The sequence below is a fragment of the Oncorhynchus nerka genome, linkage group LG14 (genome assembly GCF_034236695.1).
Source record: "Oncorhynchus nerka isolate Pitt River linkage group LG14, Oner_Uvic_2.0, whole genome shotgun sequence".
Lineage (NCBI taxonomy): Eukaryota > Metazoa > Chordata > Actinopteri > Salmoniformes > Salmonidae > Oncorhynchus > Oncorhynchus nerka.
Window position 1 is genome coordinate 49,881,993 of NC_088409.1, and position 18,277 is coordinate 49,900,269.

General features: G+C 40.8%; 1 protein-coding gene across 1 annotated transcript; it reads right to left on the reverse strand.

The window, feature by feature from the left end:
* Positions 1 to 2,583: 2,583 nt before the first annotated feature.
* Positions 2,584 to 18,009, reverse strand: LOC115141387 (receptor-binding cancer antigen expressed on SiSo cells-like). The gene is made up of 7 exons (XM_029680186.2): positions 17,665 to 18,009; positions 13,806 to 13,900; positions 13,413 to 13,491; positions 13,017 to 13,169; positions 12,317 to 12,424; positions 10,183 to 10,277; positions 2,584 to 4,644 (listed from the first exon to the last, which is right to left on the reverse strand). The coding sequence occupies exons 2-7, from the start codon at positions 13,886 to 13,888 to the stop codon at positions 4,527 to 4,529; spliced, it is 636 nt and encodes a 211-aa protein (XP_029536046.1). The 5' UTR covers positions 13,889 to 13,900; positions 17,665 to 18,009; the 3' UTR covers positions 2,584 to 4,526.
* Between the last annotated feature and the right edge of the window lie 268 nt (positions 18,010 to 18,277).

Consider the following 18,277-nt stretch of genomic DNA (forward strand, 5'->3'; position numbering starts at 1 on the left):
TCCATGTTTGATTCCTCTTGGGCATGTTCTGGTGCCAAGGGTTTAGCAGACTTTAGTCCCAAGCATTTTATAGTGAACATACATTCTAAATGGCATATATCCACAACTGTTATGTTCTGTTTCATTGTTCTACAACCAATTGAGATGTGTTGTCGTTCTCATGGGTGCCAATTTCAATGGGTGATTTTCAGTTTCTCTTTAAATGCCAACAAGAAGGATATTTGAGTGAGCAAATTAAACGAAAGACTTCTTGTATTTACTGTTTAATCTCCGGTTTATAAGGGGATCCTTAATTGCAAAGCCACATGTCTGAGGCCAGCTCTGAAAACAGCAGAACACAATGTTCTCGGCCCTGAACACGAGGGCACATGTTTCTGCATCCGCACAACAGCTCTTAACTACGGAACAAGTTCACATGAATTAAACAGAGCTCTGTCTGAGCCTTTGCATATTACGCTGAACCAAAAATAAACCCTATGTAAAGTGTTGGTTTCATGAGCTGAAATAAGATCCCAGATATTTTCCATGTGCACAAAAAGCTTATTTTTGAGCACAAATGAGTTTGCATCCCTGTTAGTGAGCATTTCTCCTTTGCCAAAATAATTAATCCACCTGACTGGTGTGGCATATCAAGAAGCTGATTAAATGGCATGATCATTACGCAGGTGCACCTTGTGCTGGGGACAAAGGGCCACTCAAATGTGTAATTTTGTCACGACACATCTGTGGCATTAAGTTTTGAGGGATCGTGCAATTGTCATGCTGAAATCCATAGAATAGGGACTAATTCAATTGACTGATTTCCTAATATGAACTGTAACTCAGTAGAATCTTTGAAAGTGTTGCATGTACATTTTTGTTCAGTGTTTACCAAACAAAAAATGCAATGGCTTTTTCAGGCTGTGTTCAATGTCCCCTGGGCAGATTACAATGGAAGTGCATTAGACTTGCCAGAGTGGAACTTCAAGATGGTGGTTCTGAGTCCGACAATCTTTGAAGAAGGGTCATGCCACAGATCAGCAGAGACTGTTTACACACACAGACTATGTTTTCACATGTCACGATACATCTATGTTTGTGTGAGGATTAAAGTAAATCTAATCACCCGGCAGACTGATGCATTGAGACTGGAGTTGGAATGAGAAGTCCCATGCGATGCTAAATAACCCATTTCCCCTACTGCCATATGGGGATGTTCCGTTACATAACCATGACCCTCTGTTCATTAGAGTGCAAGCAGACTGATGAATCATTCCATCTGCTGTAATCTCTCTCTGCAACCAGGCCTGGTAGCAAAGAGCAGGAATAATCTATATGGGGAGGGAGGGTGGAGTCATGCTGCGTTCGTTACCAGTGGGAATTTACCACATACGAATGGCCCTCCAACAGGTAATTACTAGTGGGGAACTCATTTATCATCCTGAGCTCTCATTTCTCTCACCTGTTGACCTCTGACATAAACTACTAAGGAAATGACCTTTGATAACAGCATTTTCGGCAGTTAAATGCAATAAAACTTTATAAAATGCAATCTATTAATATGGTTTTTGAACATAATTTGTTTACAGGCATGATAGCCGAACTTTTAGTTTATGTTTTACTCAGCTTGTTGGCCATTAGCCAATTAGCGTTTCTCAACGAGTTCATAGCATGTGAATGCATTCAACTGTTATTTATGACTTCACAACTGGTCAATTCCCACCTCCCACTTGGTTACAAATGCAGCATTAGCTGAGTTCAGGGCTGTCTCAATTTGTCTTTCTTCGAATCCATGCATCCTATCTCCCTGCATCCTTCTCAATTGTATTGGAGACAGACCAAGGTCCTTCCCCTCTGACCTTCTCCAATGCATTTTGAGGAGGGGAGGCCGATCGGATGTGAGGAATCCAGGAAAGATGGATTGAGATAGTGCCAGAGAGAGCTAGTAGTGGTTAACATACCAGCAGGATAAAATATGGATAGTTTACTTAGAATGGCTATTACTGACACAGATGAGACAATTTCATTTTTACAATGGAAAAATAATTATAATTCTGCAGGAACCGAGCAGATTATCCCTCAGCGATGTCTACCCCAACTCTTCCCGAAAAACTGATGAGTGAGACATTTCGTTCCTAAAAGTAGGTCATGATCAGTCTTTGAGTGGTTTGGTCAAGCAGGGGTGTTTTTGAGAGACATTGAATTTGTGATGATGTTGTTACATGTCTGACCTTGGATTTGAAAAGCATTTGAAAGGAATTTGCCTTGCACGAGATTAAAATGCCCTATTAATCTAGTTAGAGAACAAGCATATCTAATGACACTGGGCTACAGGCACGTAAAATGTTTATTCATAATGGGAGTTTTTCCTAATGCAATAAATCATGGGTGGTTCAGAGAAATAATATGGCTTGAGTGAATCTTGGGAGGACATTTTATTCCAATACTAAAAATCCACACAAGTATGAAAAGAGCAAAAGTGATTTAATCTTGAAATTCACTTGCTTCATTGGTTTTGTATTTTTGTTTCTGTCATGACTCTAAATATTGGTTAACATTTAGACAATTGAAAAGGGATCCAGAGATTTACCATAGAAAAATAAGGAATGTGCAAAAGAAGAGCTCTTTATTGACAAAGAAAAACATTTTCATGTATCCCCATCATGCGGACTTTGATAACAATTGGAAGAATTTGCAAAGAAAGCAAAAGGACAAAGGTCAGCAGTATTTTCATAATTGTCTGTGGCTAACAACCTTTCTTCCTGATCCAATGTTCCATGCAATGGGCAATATAATACTATCAATATTCTTTATTATCAATATCATCCATATCAATACTCTGAAAAAAATAAATGAATCCCTCATTTACCACAAAGCCCCACCTAAAATAACCATGAAAACACCAATGTTTAAAAGGCATCGTTCACTTAGACATTCAATATAAAAACTACTTTTGCCAGAATCCCCATATTATATTCAGGATACCCCACTGATGGTATAAGGAAAACACAAATGTGGAAAAGGGACTATCAATTGTTATTCTAATCCAACAGGTCTGTTTAATTGCAAATGCCTTACGTCAGTTCTACAGCGCCATCTCTGCAAACATGTTTCCATGGCAACCAGACCCTTCTGCTTGACATTCCAGTCTCATACACCAGTTGCTGGGCACTCGCACACAACACATACTTCCATCACAAAAAGATCCACTTGATTCGACACCGATTGACCATACCAAAATCATATTGATACGTAACAGGTTATTGGTCCAGGCAACGGAAAAGGCTTTAACTTATGAAATCTTTTGACTGATTCTGTTATTAACCATCCGCAAATTACTGAGGAGGGGAGCACAGAGCTTTGCATCTTTTTATTTGCTATGATCACTGATCAAGGATGTGAGTTGGCCATGTCTGATAACCAAACTTTCTCAGATAACACAGATACAGAGTTTGTATGCGTTATGCTACATTGAACGTGTAAAATAAAAAAATGAAAACACATTCAACATAATAATAAAGACAAAAGTCGTTAAGAGTCGCCGCTTCTATTTTGGTGTATTAAAAAGCAGGGATAAGAACAAAACAGGAAAATGTTTTGATTATTCAAGACGTCAAAAATGTTGAGCCTGGCCGATCAGTAACCATAGGATTACCATAGGAATCCACAGCCAACTCTTGAGTAAGGCTCAATTAAATTCCCAAATCCCCTTGACAGTGTCCACACCCTCAGTCTGAAACTCTTCTTTTAAAGCCTTCAATTCAAAATGTGCAATTCAGCATATTGAAGGCTGTACAGCAAAAGTACATCAGGAATATCAAGCAACGTCAATGAGAGAATGTGTTTTCGAACAATGACGACGAGAAACGTAATTAAAAAGCACAATAACCAAGCCAACAAAGGGATGTATGTAACTGATACACAGTGAGACTTACATTTAATTACACACCTTTGTCCTTCATGTTATAAATAAGACAATGTCATAGAAATAAGTCTCTTTTGAGACTCCACTTGTACTATAGGTACCAGTATATTTACACATATTCCTGGGAAATACAAATGGACAACTCAAAACTATCTACCTGAACCCAGTGTCATACTTAGCCAGAGTGACATTTGATACCCAGTCTCGGACATAGGGCAATACCAAAGGGCATTGCGCAGAGTATGGTCACGCGAACTGCAATTAAATCAGGGTAGTGTTCATTCAGCGCAAAACAGAAGAAAATGGACTGATACGGGGAGTGACTTCCTGGACTTGTCAGATAAGAAATGCTCATTTCCGTTTTCCATTGCGTGCCCTAATGAACACATCCCAGGAATGAAGTGCCTTCTGATAGCTGAATGCAACAGTCACTGAACAAACATCACACTGGCCAAGCCATGCCTCGAATGATGGCTGGTGGACAGAGATTTCTTTTAAATGACCGCTTTGTGGAGTAGAGATGATCTTCGTGTGGAGATGACTAGAGGATGGCATGATGAAGTGTGTCTCAGTGTTTCTTTTTTTGCCTTCTGGCTCAAGGGACGAGTGCTCTAAAAAAATGTTACGAGAGCTTGACAGCAATCTTCTGGTCCTTCTTCATCATCCTCTGAACCTCCTTCTCCATCTTCTTCCTCTGCTGTTCCATGGAACGCTTTTCTCTCTCTGCCATCTTCTGTTGTCTGGAAGACATTGAAACGACAGAAAAAGGTATGAGTTTAAAAGGATTGCAACAAACCTCATTACTAAGCTTTTTGAGAGAGCAAAGGTGATGGTTCACAGAGGTAGAGAGAGCAAAAAACCTCACAAAAAGTACTGCCAGACAAGTTTCCCTGAAGCCAGAATTTTCTTTGTGAAAATAATGCCGTTCTTTCGTGTTGAAGCTGTGTTGAACATTCTTAATATACTGCCACCTGCTGGATAACAATTAAACTTTTAGATCAACTATATGACAGCAATATGACACTGAACATGACAGGAGTTTCACATTGAACTAGGGCTGTCCCCAACTAAAACAAATATTGGTCGACCTTGAGCTGTCTAGTCTAGTTCTAAACGTGTATTCTTCCATAAAATGACACATCCTATGTGTTTTAACCAAATCAACTATACGCACTGAGCTTGTCTGATGCTCACCGTTTGATGAAATAATTCAAAGATACAAATGACTAGAGGGAGTACGACCGCATTTGATTTGATTGTGTAGGGCAGGGCTCAGACTTGACAGCGAGTGACTGTGTGACTTGCAACCATTGTCTCCCTCTCGTCCCTGCTGCAGTGAACACCACAGAACAGCAACAGTGTTTATTGCGCTGTCCATGTTGCTGAAGCTGCAACATAATTACAGCCATTTCTGACTGAAAAGTTATGTTACTGACATCCCTAACTTGTTTAGGAGAAACATGCCCTATTCCCTCAACCCTTGCTCTAGTTAGGTGACAAATGTATGCATCACATGCACGTGACCAATGGGGCCTGACCTATAGCATATCATAATCACATCAAACAATTGGTTATAACTAACTCTGAACACATGCAGAGGACGGGACAAATAAACTCGAAACGAGGGGAATGTTTTAATGGTTGCTCAGGAGGTAAAGGGGAAGTCAGATGTGTGGAATAAATGTTACTTTTTGTGGAAAATATTGGAGATCAACAAAAATGTTTTATTTGTAAAGCCTTTATCACAGCAAAGACTAAAAACAGTCGCATTCATTTGTGAATGCAATTTCCGAAATGGAACGTTTTATTTATTGTTTACAGCAATAATTTAAAAACGAAAATGCTTGATTGCATTTCAAATCATGAATGATTCGTATGCTGTGTGATGACATGAACAAATTAATGATTGATACAGTAGCCTATATAAAGTATTGAAATACAGGCCTAAGTAAGTTACGGTATAAAGCCTAAACAGGATGAGCTCTTAGGCCTACAACTCGATGGTGGTTATTCAAGGCTGTTATATAAGTTTCCTAATGACAATGACATTACTTATTATTATAATGATGATCATAATAATAATAACAATAAGGAGATCAAGAAAAAGGAGGGTCATTATTATAAATATAATTTTTCCTGACAATTTGGAACAGTGTAAACAAACACTAAATAAATAATACATACCAGAGGCACTGTTCTAACAGAAAAAAAAGTGAAAAGCTTTTATTACAGCATAGCAAAGATTAAAAACACACAAATGTGAAATTGTTAATCCGACATGTTTTGGTTGCACGAGGCTTGGTGCACTTAACAGTTAGGCTATTGATTATAGATCTAATTAAGTTGGGGATTCCAATCTCCTCACATTTCTTTGAAAATTAAGACAAGGGCTGTTTTCTCATCTCCTAACTCTGTTGCTGCCTCCGCCCATTGTTCTCAACAGTGGTGTAGAGTACTTAAGTAAAAATACTTTAAAGTACAACTTAAGTCGTTTTTGGGGGGTATCTGTACTTTACCATTTATATTTTTGACAACTTTAAATTCACCACCTTCGTAAAGAAAATAATGTACTTTTTACTCCATACAATTTCCCTGACACCCAAAAGTACTTGCTACGTTTTGAATGCTTAGCAGGACAGGAAATAGACCAATTCACGCACTTATTAAAGAGAACATCCCTGGTCATCCCACTGCCTCTGATCTGGCGGACTCACTAAACACACGGTATGTTTGTAAATGATGTCTGAGTGTTGGAGTGTGCCCTGGCTATCCTACATTTTTTTTTACATTTATAAAACAAATACAATAAAAATGGTGCCATTAAAAGGTATCTTTTACAATTGGTTACTTTTTTCACCATTGATTCTCAACTAGAGGTCGACCGATTATGATTTTTCAATGCTGATACCGATTATTGGAGAACCCAAAAAAAAGCCGATACCAATTAAAATCGGTCGATTTTGAAAATGTATTTATTTGTAATAATGACAATTACAACAATACTGAATGAACACTTTTAGTTTAACTTAATATAATATATCATTACAATCAATTTAGCCTCAAATATATAATGAAACGTGTTCAATTTGGTTTAAATAATGCAAAAACAAAATGTTGGAGAAGAAAGTAAAAATGCAATATGTGCCATGTAAAAAAGCTAACGTTTAAGTTCCTTGCTCAGAACATAAGAAAGCTGGTGGTTCCTTTTCACATGAGTCTTCAATATTCCCAGGTAAGAAGTTTTAGGTTGTAGTTGTTATAGGACTATTTCTCTCTTTACCATTTGTATTTCATATACCTTTGACTATTGGATGTTCTTATAGGCACTTTAGTATTGCCAGAGTAACAGTATAGCTTCCGTCCCTCTCCTCGCCCCTACCTGGGCTCGAACCAGGAACACATCGACAAAAGTTACCCACGAAGCATCGTTACCCATGGCTCCACAAAAGCCGCGGCCCTTGCAGAGCAAGGGGAACAACTACTTCAAGGTCTCGGAGGGAGTGACGTCACCGATTGAAACGCTATTAGCGCGCACCCCGCTAACTAGCTCGGGAGTTGATAGGCTTGAAGTCATAAACAGCTCAATGCTTGAAGCACAGCGAAGAGCTGCTGGCAAACGCACGAAAGTGCTGTTTGAATGAATGCTTACGAGGCTGCTGCTGCCTAACACCGCTCAGTCAGACTGCTCTATCAAATCATAGACTTAATAACACACAGAAATACAAGCCTTAGGTCATTAATATGGTCAAATCCGGAAACTATAATGTAGAAAACAAAACGTTTACTCTTTCAGTGAAATACGGAACCGTTCCGTATTTTATCTAACGGGTGGCATCCATAAGTCTAAATATTCCTGTTACATTGCACAACCTTCAATGTTGTCATAATTACGTAAAATTCTGGCAAATTAGTTCGCAACGAGCCAGGCTGCCCAAACTGTTGCATATACCCTGACTCTGCGTGCAATGAACACAAGAGAAGTGACACAATTTCCCTAGTTTAATATTGCCTGCTAACCTGGATTTATTTTAACGAAATATGCAGGTTTAATAAAATATACTTCTGTGTATTGATTTTAAGAAGGGCATTGATGTTTATGATTAGGTACATTCGTGCAAATGCGCTTTTGTTAAATCATCCCCCGTTTGGCGAAGTTGGTTGTCTTTGTTAGGAATAAATAGTCTTCACACAGTTCGCAACGAGCCAGGCGGCCCAAACTGCTGCATATACCCTGACTCTGTAGCACAGAACGCTAAGAGAAGTGACAATTTCCCTTGTTAAAAGAAATTCATGTTAGCAGGCAATATTAACTAAATATGCAGGTTAAAATACTTGTGTATTGATTTTAAGAAAGGCTTTGTTTATGGTTTGGTACACATTGGTGCAACGACAGTGCTTTTTTTCACGAATGCGCTGGTTAAATCACCCGTTAGGCAAAGTAGGCTGTGATTCAATGATAAATTAACAGGCACCGCATTGATTGTATGCAACACAGGACAAGCTAGATAAACTAGTAATATCATCAACCATGTGTAGTTAACTAGTGATTATGTTATGATTGTTTTTTATAAAGATACGTTTAAATGCTAGCTAGCACCTTGCCTTGGCTCCTTGCTGCACTCGCATAACAGGTAGTCAAGCCTGCCACGCAGTCTCCTCGGGGAGTGCAATGTAATCGGCCATGATCGGTGTCCAAAAATGCCGATTACCAATTGTTATGAAAGCTTGAAATCGGCCCAAATTAAATCGGCCATTCCGATTAATCGGTCGACCTCTATTCTCAACACCAATATGCTGGTTAACTTTGATATTACTCACATAGCAACAAGGTCTAGGAAAAGGCGCCAATTCAATATTGCACATATGTGTTCCAAAGCCGCAGAGAGTGACTGCTATCCAACACGGGAGAAAGCGCATTTGTTAGAAAATAATATAATTTTTATTAATGTTGCACCATTGTTCTTATGTAATATAACCATATATATTTTAATTCTAGATGATTTTGTGGTTCCAACTTTGTTTCAACAGTTTGGGGAAGGCCCTTTCCTGTTTCAGCATGACAATCAAATCCAATTTATTTATATAGCCCTTCTTACATCACGCGATATATCAAAGTGCTGTACAGAAACCCAGCCTAAAACCCCAAACAGCAACCAATGCAGGTGTAGAAGCACAGTGGCTATGAAAAACTCCCTAGAAAGGCCAAAACCTAGGAAGAAACCTAGAGAGGATGCCTCCATGCACAAAGCAAGGTCCATACAGAAATGGTTTGTCGAGATCGGTGTGGAAGAACTTGACTGTCTGCACAGAACCCTGACCTCAATCCCATTGAACACCTTTGGGATGAATTGGAACGCCGACTGTGAGCCAGGCCTAATCGCCCAACATCAGTGCCCAACCACACTAATGCTCGTGGCTGAATGGAAGCAAGTCCCCTCAGCAATGTTCCAACATCTAGTGAAAAGCCTCCCAAGAAGAGTGGAGGCTGTTATAGCAGAAAAGGGGGGAACAACTCCATATTAATGCCCATGAGATTGGAATGAGATGTTCGATGAGCAGGTGTCCACATACTTTTGGTCATATAGTGTATATGTTTGGTCTCATTGAAATAGAGTAGGCTGCCAATGCATGGGTGAAGAATCACTGGCAGTTATCTTTCCAAGGAAATGTACGACCTGAATATGATGAGGCTATAGTTTACTACATTGCCTAGAAATAAATATTTATAACCCATATTTGTCTTAGTCTGAAAGGCTATAAAAATAGCTCAAGAGAAAGTGCAAGTCTCTCCAACTCTGCTCTCTTCAAACTATGTCTAGCATATTGGCTGATACAGCCCAGTAATACCGAAGGCTTAATATAATGGGACACGCGAGAATCTCAGGAAATTTAACCTAGGCTATTTCCTGGGTTATTTTTGTGCATTTTGATATTGCCTAATGGTGCAAAATTGCTGGGACCAATGCTGGCAAGTGAGCTGCATCACATATGCCTAAAATAACATTGCAGGTCTGCAGTTGGGTTCAGAACCAGTTATGAGGTAGCGGGTGGGAGCAGGATGAAGCCATCAGTCCCGCGCAGACTACATTAAAACCAGTTCCACTGCTCCCCGCCCCCCCCACATTCTTCCCCTCCAATCAGGGACTGGGACACCAGGGTAGGTGCAATTCATTATCAGGCAAAACAAAAAACCAGCAGGTTTCGGACATTGTAGGGTAATATTTGAAAACCCCTGCTTTAGACAATATAGTAATAATAATAATAGAAAGTGCTATCACCTGAGCACTAAATCGGCCTCCCAGGCAGCATCTGACGACTCATCCTCCCAGGCGTTGGTATCCTCGTGCCAGGTATCCATGTCTCCAAGCTCAGACTGTGGGACAGAGAGGAGGACAGGAATGCAGTCAGGACACAGTCACTGACACAGTATAGGATGGCAGTGGTGACCTAATCTCCATTAGCAACTATTCTTCACACCGCTATAAACCTTAATTCAACCGGAATACAGAGAACTGTGGCCCTGGAGGACTTGTGCACTCCTGGAAATTTGCACTTCTGGGAATGAACAAATGTCACAGCACTGATCCAACTAAAGCAAACTACTTTTGAGATGGTGAACTAAAAAGAAACCCAGACTTCATCATAGTGCAGTTGTGAACTGGTCTGTAATCCTTGGAACAAGAAATTGGACAGGTGCTGGCTAGCTTCTCAGCTTTTGGTGGCTGAGGTTTTGAAATCTGGAAACAGTGGATGGAGCAGTGCAACCCCTCTCCAAGCTTCTGCCAAAGCCCCTCCCCAGCACGTCCCCTTTCAAAAGTCCACCTATGTTTACAATCCAGGCTGTACAACAAATTTAGGATGTTATCAGTGACCATTCAAGTATTTTTTTTTTTAAACCCACCCAACTTCAAATACCACCTCTGCAAAATCAGTATTCATCAAAAAAGAATTAGTGACAGTAATCCACCGTACAAGGAGCTCACCTCACCCCCATCTTAGAATCAGCAGAGGCCAACAGATGATAATATAAATGTTAACAGTCTGTTAACTGTAGTGGTACAGTGCCTATAGAAAGTCAACACCCCCTTGAACTTTTTTCCACAGTTTGCTGCCTTAAAATGTAAGAAGGGATTCAATTAGACACAACCTACTCCACAGTTTTAAAGTGAAAGTTATAGAACATTTTCCAAATTAAGAAAAAAATATCCAATTATGATACTTCAGTTTTGCTAAGTCTCCACCCCCATGTGTCAATACTTGGTGGAAGCACCTTTGGCAGCCATTACAGCTGTGAATAACTTGGAATAAGATTCTTCCAACTTCGCACAACTCTTAGGGCAACATTTATCCATTGTTTTTGTCAAAATTGCTCAAGCTCTTTACATTTGGTTGGAAATATTTTATGGACAGCCATATTCAAACCTTGTCTCTGATTTTTTTTAAGCAGATTTAAGTCAGGACTGAGACTTACACTCAACACCTCTTGAAAAGCCGTTCTAGTATGTCTATCCCAGAGTTAAGTTTTCAGAAACTGAACGCAACAACATTGCATTCACTCCATATTCCTGGCCTGTATGAAAAAGTGAAAATAAATAAGCCAGTGTAAAAAATAAAAAATTTTTTAAAAAACACTGCAAATGATCCACTTTGTTTGTAACAAGGCTGTTAAGTAATATTAAAAATGACAGGGTTGGGTCAAATCCAATACAACACAAAGTGAAACCCTCTCTATTTGCAAGTATTGTGGTGGCAGCATCATGTTATGGGTATGCTTGTCATCGGCAGGGACTGCGAATTTTGTCAGGATCAAAAAGTTAGAGGAAAACCCGAGTCTTCTGTAACCCTAAACCTGAGATATACTTAACCTTTTTCAGGGAGACAATTACACACATTTTAACGCCAAAGACACGCCAGAATAGCTTTCCAAGAGGTGTTGAGTGTTTCAGTGTGGTCTAGTCTCAGTCCTGACTTTAACCTGCTACAAAAGAATCTAAGACAAAGTTTAAATATTGCTGTCTCTCAATGATCCCCAGCTAAATGTTATGAGTTTGAGCAATTTTGACAAAAACAATGGATATATGTTGCCCTAAGAGTTGTGCAAAATTGGTATAATCTTATTCCAAATTATTAACAGCTGCAATGGCTGCCAAAGGTGCTTCCACCAAGTATTAACACAGGGGAGTGGAGACTTATCCAATTATGATATTTCAGTCGTTTTTTCTTCATTTAGAACATTTTCTATAACTTTCTTTCACTTTGAAAATGAGGTGTGGGTTGTGTAGCTCCGTAGGAAGAACAACATCTAAATCTCTTTTTAGATTTAATTTTATGGGAGCAAAATGTGAAAAAAAGTTCAAGGGGTTGTAAACTGTCTATAGACACTGTACATTGGTCGGTGGTACACGAACTCACAGATGGCTGGATGAAGGAGGTGTCCTGAGTGGCTGCCAGTCTGCTGGAGAAGCCCACACTGCCATCGGGCACCAAGTAGTTGAGTGGCTCCCTCTTCTTCAGCACAATCTGGGGTGGGGACAGAGAAAGAAAGGAGACAAGTTAAAACTACTAAGAATCAACAACATGATATGGCATGACTACAAGCAGCAGTGTGGCCAGCGATATTGTCGAACAGAGTGTGAGGCAAGAGGCTGCACTCATCATCACCAATATAGATACTGTTAAGCATCAGCGCATGTGCACGGGATTTTTCTTCACTCTCTCATGCCATGTGATAGCTGGGTGATAACAAAATGTTGAACAGTGCAGCCTCGCCCATTAGACTATTTTTGTTTGTGTTGGGAATTACCCTGCTCCTCCCTTTTGGTAAATGTATATTGCTAAGTCTACCTTCAATTAGTGTTGAGACGTGCACTTAAAGCTGGAATCTGTACTTAGTGAAAATGCCTCTTCCATTTGGGATACTTCAACAACAAGAAAGTTAAGTCAAACAACAAACACGTCCCCCCCCGGACATCATTGCATGCGCATCACACCACGCTGCAGGACACTCCTCTCCTGAGTTTCAACTAAACAAAACAAACACAACAACAAAAGATGCTGGGGCGAACAGTGGCACTTTACACAGATTTCAGCTTTAAATGAAGACCCAGCCTACTTTCTGTGTTTTCCTGATGGTGGGAGCCATGTCTTTGAAGTAGTCTGGTTCCTCTTCCTCGTCGGGCTGAGGTGGCACGTTGCCGTTACCGCCCTCGATCTTGATACTCGTGGGACCTTCTTCATCCCACGAGCTCCATTCTTCAATCTCTGGCTGCACAGGGTTTGGTCAAAAGATGTAAATTAACTTTATTGTAAAAAATAATATGACAAAAATAAAGAGAAAGCATTTAAGTGTGCCACAATCTAAAAAAAATCTGACTGTTGGTTGCAGAATAAATGTTTGATGATGTAATTAATGACAACAGGTTTGTTAGGGATGTAAAGGGAATCGACTAAGCACTTGCCTCATGTTAGCAATAATGGGCTGTAGCTTATAAACTTGTATATCACTGACCTGTTTGGGCACCGATGAGAAATCAACCGTAATTGGAAGAGATATCTGATCGCCGCTTAGCTTACGCAACCTCCCAGATCTATGTCGAAAAACACAATGTGCTTACCATCAAACTGTGGGCCACCACAAAAACATACATTTTAGAGCAAAGGCATTCCATGGGATGCAATTTTCACATGCAAATCGGATTTCATTTCTATGCTAATGTGTTTGTTGTCCTCAAGGAATAACGTACCAGGAGATTAAACATTCATTTCAACCAAGTAAAATGACTGGAAATCTTACACACTGTGGCTTTAAGATGTGGAAAAATCTATGCAGACATAGTCTGACACGGCAAAGGGTTCTAATCAGTTTTGCTTCTTTCAATTCAACATAATGGTTGTTCCTTACCTGCACATTAACCTTCTGAAGAATGAAAGGAAGGTTGCAAGCCATGTGCAAATCTTGAAAAGGCGAAACTGAGAGATGGCCATGGTGAAGTTGAGCTAAAAGGAGGAAATACCATTGTTAGCAAATCCATTGCATTTATAATCAGAATTTTCCAGCAAGACTGTCATCAACATCTATCTAATAATGAGTAAGCTTGCTAGCTGTTATAGCTTTTGACATTAGCATAGCTAGAAAGTTAGCTAGATATTTTCTTCCAGGTTACTTCTTCCTCCTGGCAAGCTAAAGAATACACAGTATGTGTCATAATACCCATAAAACCTAGTGGTCCAATAGGGAAACGGTTCCAATTGTTCTTCCACCATTAATACATTTTTCCCAGAGAGTATTTTAGAAACACTTAAAATAAGGACTGTATTTAGTGTAGGCTTACCTTGGCGTGATGTTTTAATAACCGTGTAAAATCTCTCTAGGACAAGGTGACTTTTATCAATATATCCGCCTGTATTGACCCAACAAAAATGAAACGCTAAATAGCTGCCAATGTCGCTATCATAAAGAACTACAGGTGTCAAGATGATCTGGATGACTGTTAAATCGGGGCAAAGGTAAGCAATCTCTGGATTAACTACCTAATGTTACCTAAATGTAGTAATGAACAAATTGGATACATTTCTTTAAATGAGAAATTCTGTGAACGGTCTTGTGCAAGTTTAAAAAATGTACAATGTCTGTCAGCAAAGGTGTCAGCTGGAGATGACATGCAGGAGCTTGCAGGGATTAAAGAAGTCTCGAGGTATTGCTCTCCTGAGGAAGAGTACCTTATGATAAGCTGTCGACCGCACTATCTGTATTATTCGTAGCCGTCTATTTACCAACCACAAAATAAAACTGGCACTAAGACCGCTCTCAACCAACTCCATAAAGCTATAAGCAAACAAGAAAATTATCACCCAGAAGCAGCGTTCCTAGTGACCGGGGACGTTAATGCAGGCAAATTTAAATCAGTTTTACCAGCATGTCACATGTTCAACCGGGGGGGGGGTCCAAGACCATCTTTACTCCACACACAGAGATGCATACAAAGCTCTCCCCCACCCTCCATCTGGCAAATCTGACCATAATTGTATCCTCCTGATTCCTGCTAACAAGCAAAAACTAAAGCAGGAAGTGCCAGTGTCTCGCTCAATATGGAAGTGGTCAGATGACGCAGATGCTACACTACAGGACTGTTTTGCTAGCACAGACTGGAATATGTTCCGGGTTTCATCCAATGGCATTGAGGAATACACCACCTCAGTCATCGGCTTCATCAATAAGTGCATCGAGGACGTCGTCCCCTCAGTGACTGTATGTACATATCCCAACCAGAAGCCATGTATTACATGCAACATCCTCATCGAGCAAAAGGTTAGAGCTGCCGCTTTCAAGGAGTGGGTAACTAATCTGAATGCTTATAAGAAATCCCGCTATGCCCTCAGACGAACCATCAAACAAACAAAGCATCAATACAGGATTAAGATTGAATCTTACTACACCGGCTCTGACGCTCGTCGGATGTGGCAGGGCTTGAAAACTATTACGGACTACAAAGGGAAACCCAGATACGAGATGCCCAGTGACGCAAGCCTACCAGATGAGCGAAATGCCTTTTATGCTTGCTTTGAGGCAAGCAACACTGAAGCATGCACAAGAGCACCAGCTGTTTTGGATGAACAGGTCAACATTCACAAAACCGCTGGGCCAGACGGAAATCCTAGGATGTGTAAACAAAGCATGAGCGGACCAACTATCAAGTGTCTTCACCCAACTGACATTTTCAACCTCTCCCTGACAGAGTCTGTAATACCTGCATTTTTCAAGCAGACCACCATAGTCCCTGTGCCCAAGGAAGCGAAGGTAACCTGCCTAAATGATTACCGCCTCGTTGCACTCACGTCGGTAGCCATGAAGTGCTTTGAAAGGCTGGTCATGGCTCACATCAAAAGCATCCTGGAAACCAATTTGCATACTGCATCAATAGATTCACAGATGACGCAATCTCAATCACACTCCACACTGCCATTTCTCACCTGGACAAAAGGAACACCTATGTTGCGAATGTTGACTACAGCTCAGTGTTCAACACCATAGTGCCCACGAAGCTCATTACTAAGCTAAGGACTGGGACTAAACACCTCCCCCTGCAACTGGATACTGGACTTCCTGACGGGCCGACCCCAGGTGGTAAGAGTAGGCAACAGCACCTCTGCCATGCTGATCCTTAACACAGGGGCCCCTCAGGGGCGTGCCCTTAGACCCCTCCTGTATTCCCTGTTCACTCATGACTGCGTGGCCAAACAAGACTCCAACACCATCATTAAGTTTGCTGAGGACGCAACAGTGGTAAGCCTGATCACCGACAACGATGAGACGGCCTATAGGGAGGAGGTCAGAGAACTGGCGCCAGGACAACAACCTCTCTCTCAATGTGAGCAAGACAAAGGAGCTGATCGTGGACTACAGGAAAAGGCGGTCTGAACAGACCAACATCGATGGGGCTGAAGTGGAGCGGGTCGAGAGTTTCAAGTGCCTTGGTGTCCACATCACCAACAAACTATCATGGTCAAAACATACCAAGACAGCCGTGAAGAGGGCACGACAAATCCTTTTCCCCCTCAGGAGACTGAAAAGATTGGGCATGTGTCCCCAGATCCTCAAAAGTTTCTACAGCTGCACCATCGAGAGCATCCTGATCGGTTCCATCACCACCTGCTATGGCAACTGCTCGGCATCTGACCGTAAGGCGCTTACAGAGGGTAGTGCAAACGGCCCAGTACATCACTGGGGCCAAGCTTCCTGCCATCCAGGACCTATATATTTCCTATCAGAGGAAAGCCCAGAAATTTGTCACAGAGTCCAGTCACCCAAGTTATAGACTGTTTTCTCTGCTACCGCATGGGAAGCAGTACCGGAGTGCCAAGTCTAGAACCAAAAGGCTCCTCAACAGCTTCTACCCGCAAGCCATTAGACTGCTTAACAATTCCCCTTCTACCCCCCTCTCTTGTACACTACTGCTACTCACCATTTGTTTGTTACCTATGCAGTCACTTCGCCCCCACCTACATGTACAGATTACCTCAACTAGCCTGTACCCCTGCACACTAACTTGGTACCGGTGCCCCCTGTATATAGCCTCGTTATTCTTATTGTGTTACTTTTTATTTTAGCCTACTTGGTAAATATTTTCTTCTTCTCGAACTGCACTGTTGGTTTAGGGTTTGTAAGTAAACATTTCACAGTAAAGTCTACACTTGTTGTATTTGGCTAATAAAGTTTGATTTGTAGTTTTGCATGTCTACTTTGATGCTACTTAGCACTTGAATCTGAGAGTAAATAGTTTAATGTATTGGTAAGTCACATTGTCAGAGATAACCATGGTTATCAAAACATCACGCCAGGGTAAGCATACACAAAACACAGCCCTTATTTTGTGTTTCTAAAGTCCCATATGGGAAAAATGTATGTTTGAAAAACGATTGGAACCATTTCCCTGTTTGACCTCTAGGTTTTATGGGTATTGTGACACCAACCACTGTGGTGCTCTATTGCTGCATCGTCTTATGCCCCATTCAAAACAACTGAGAACTCAAAAATATACTAGGTCAGTGATATTCAGGTCGGTGCTCTGGAAAGAGGTCCGAGTTCCCGAGTTAGATGACCGTTCAGATCTATTTTTTCTTTCGTATATCGTTTTTTTCCCTGAGTTCCGAGTTGTCTTGAACGGGGCATTCTTATCAAGTCTATGTAGCTAGATTTTTGTCTGAAACGGATATAGGAAGGTAGCCACAGTTCATTGTCTTCATAGCTAAAATACACTCACCGCACAGATCAATATGCTTGTTTAGCTGACAGCTGGCGAATCAGATGTGGCCGTCCCCAGAATTCATTTATTTGGCTAGCTTAGCAAATGAGCATACCGGTATGCAACGTATTTTTTCTTATAAATCTCACTCTAAAAACAGCACACTTGCAATAATGATATACCAGTCATATCACAGGCGTATGTGTCTAAAGCTGCTACCTAGTATCTGTTTTCATAATTTATTCCAGAAACATTTATCGCTTCTTCATAGCCTCATGGCTGCCATCTTGAAACAGAGGAGATGATGTGGAACTAAAGCCGGGGCAAGAGGCACCCTCAGCATCGCTGTGCTTTGCTATGCATTTGTCTTCTGCCCCCCAATGGTAGAACACATCATAGGACTTTGGCTTTATTTGTCTTCCCTGAACGAGCTGTTATGTGAAATGTAATAAGCTAAAACAAAACAGTATTTGGTTAATAAAAGCATAAATGTCATCCAGGCAAACTGGATTTATTATGGCCAACTAATTAGGGCACCCCGTAGCCCACTAACACATTGCAATATTGCAGGGATCATCAACTATATTCAGGTCCGCACGATTTTTAATTGAACCCTTGGAACGGATGGTCA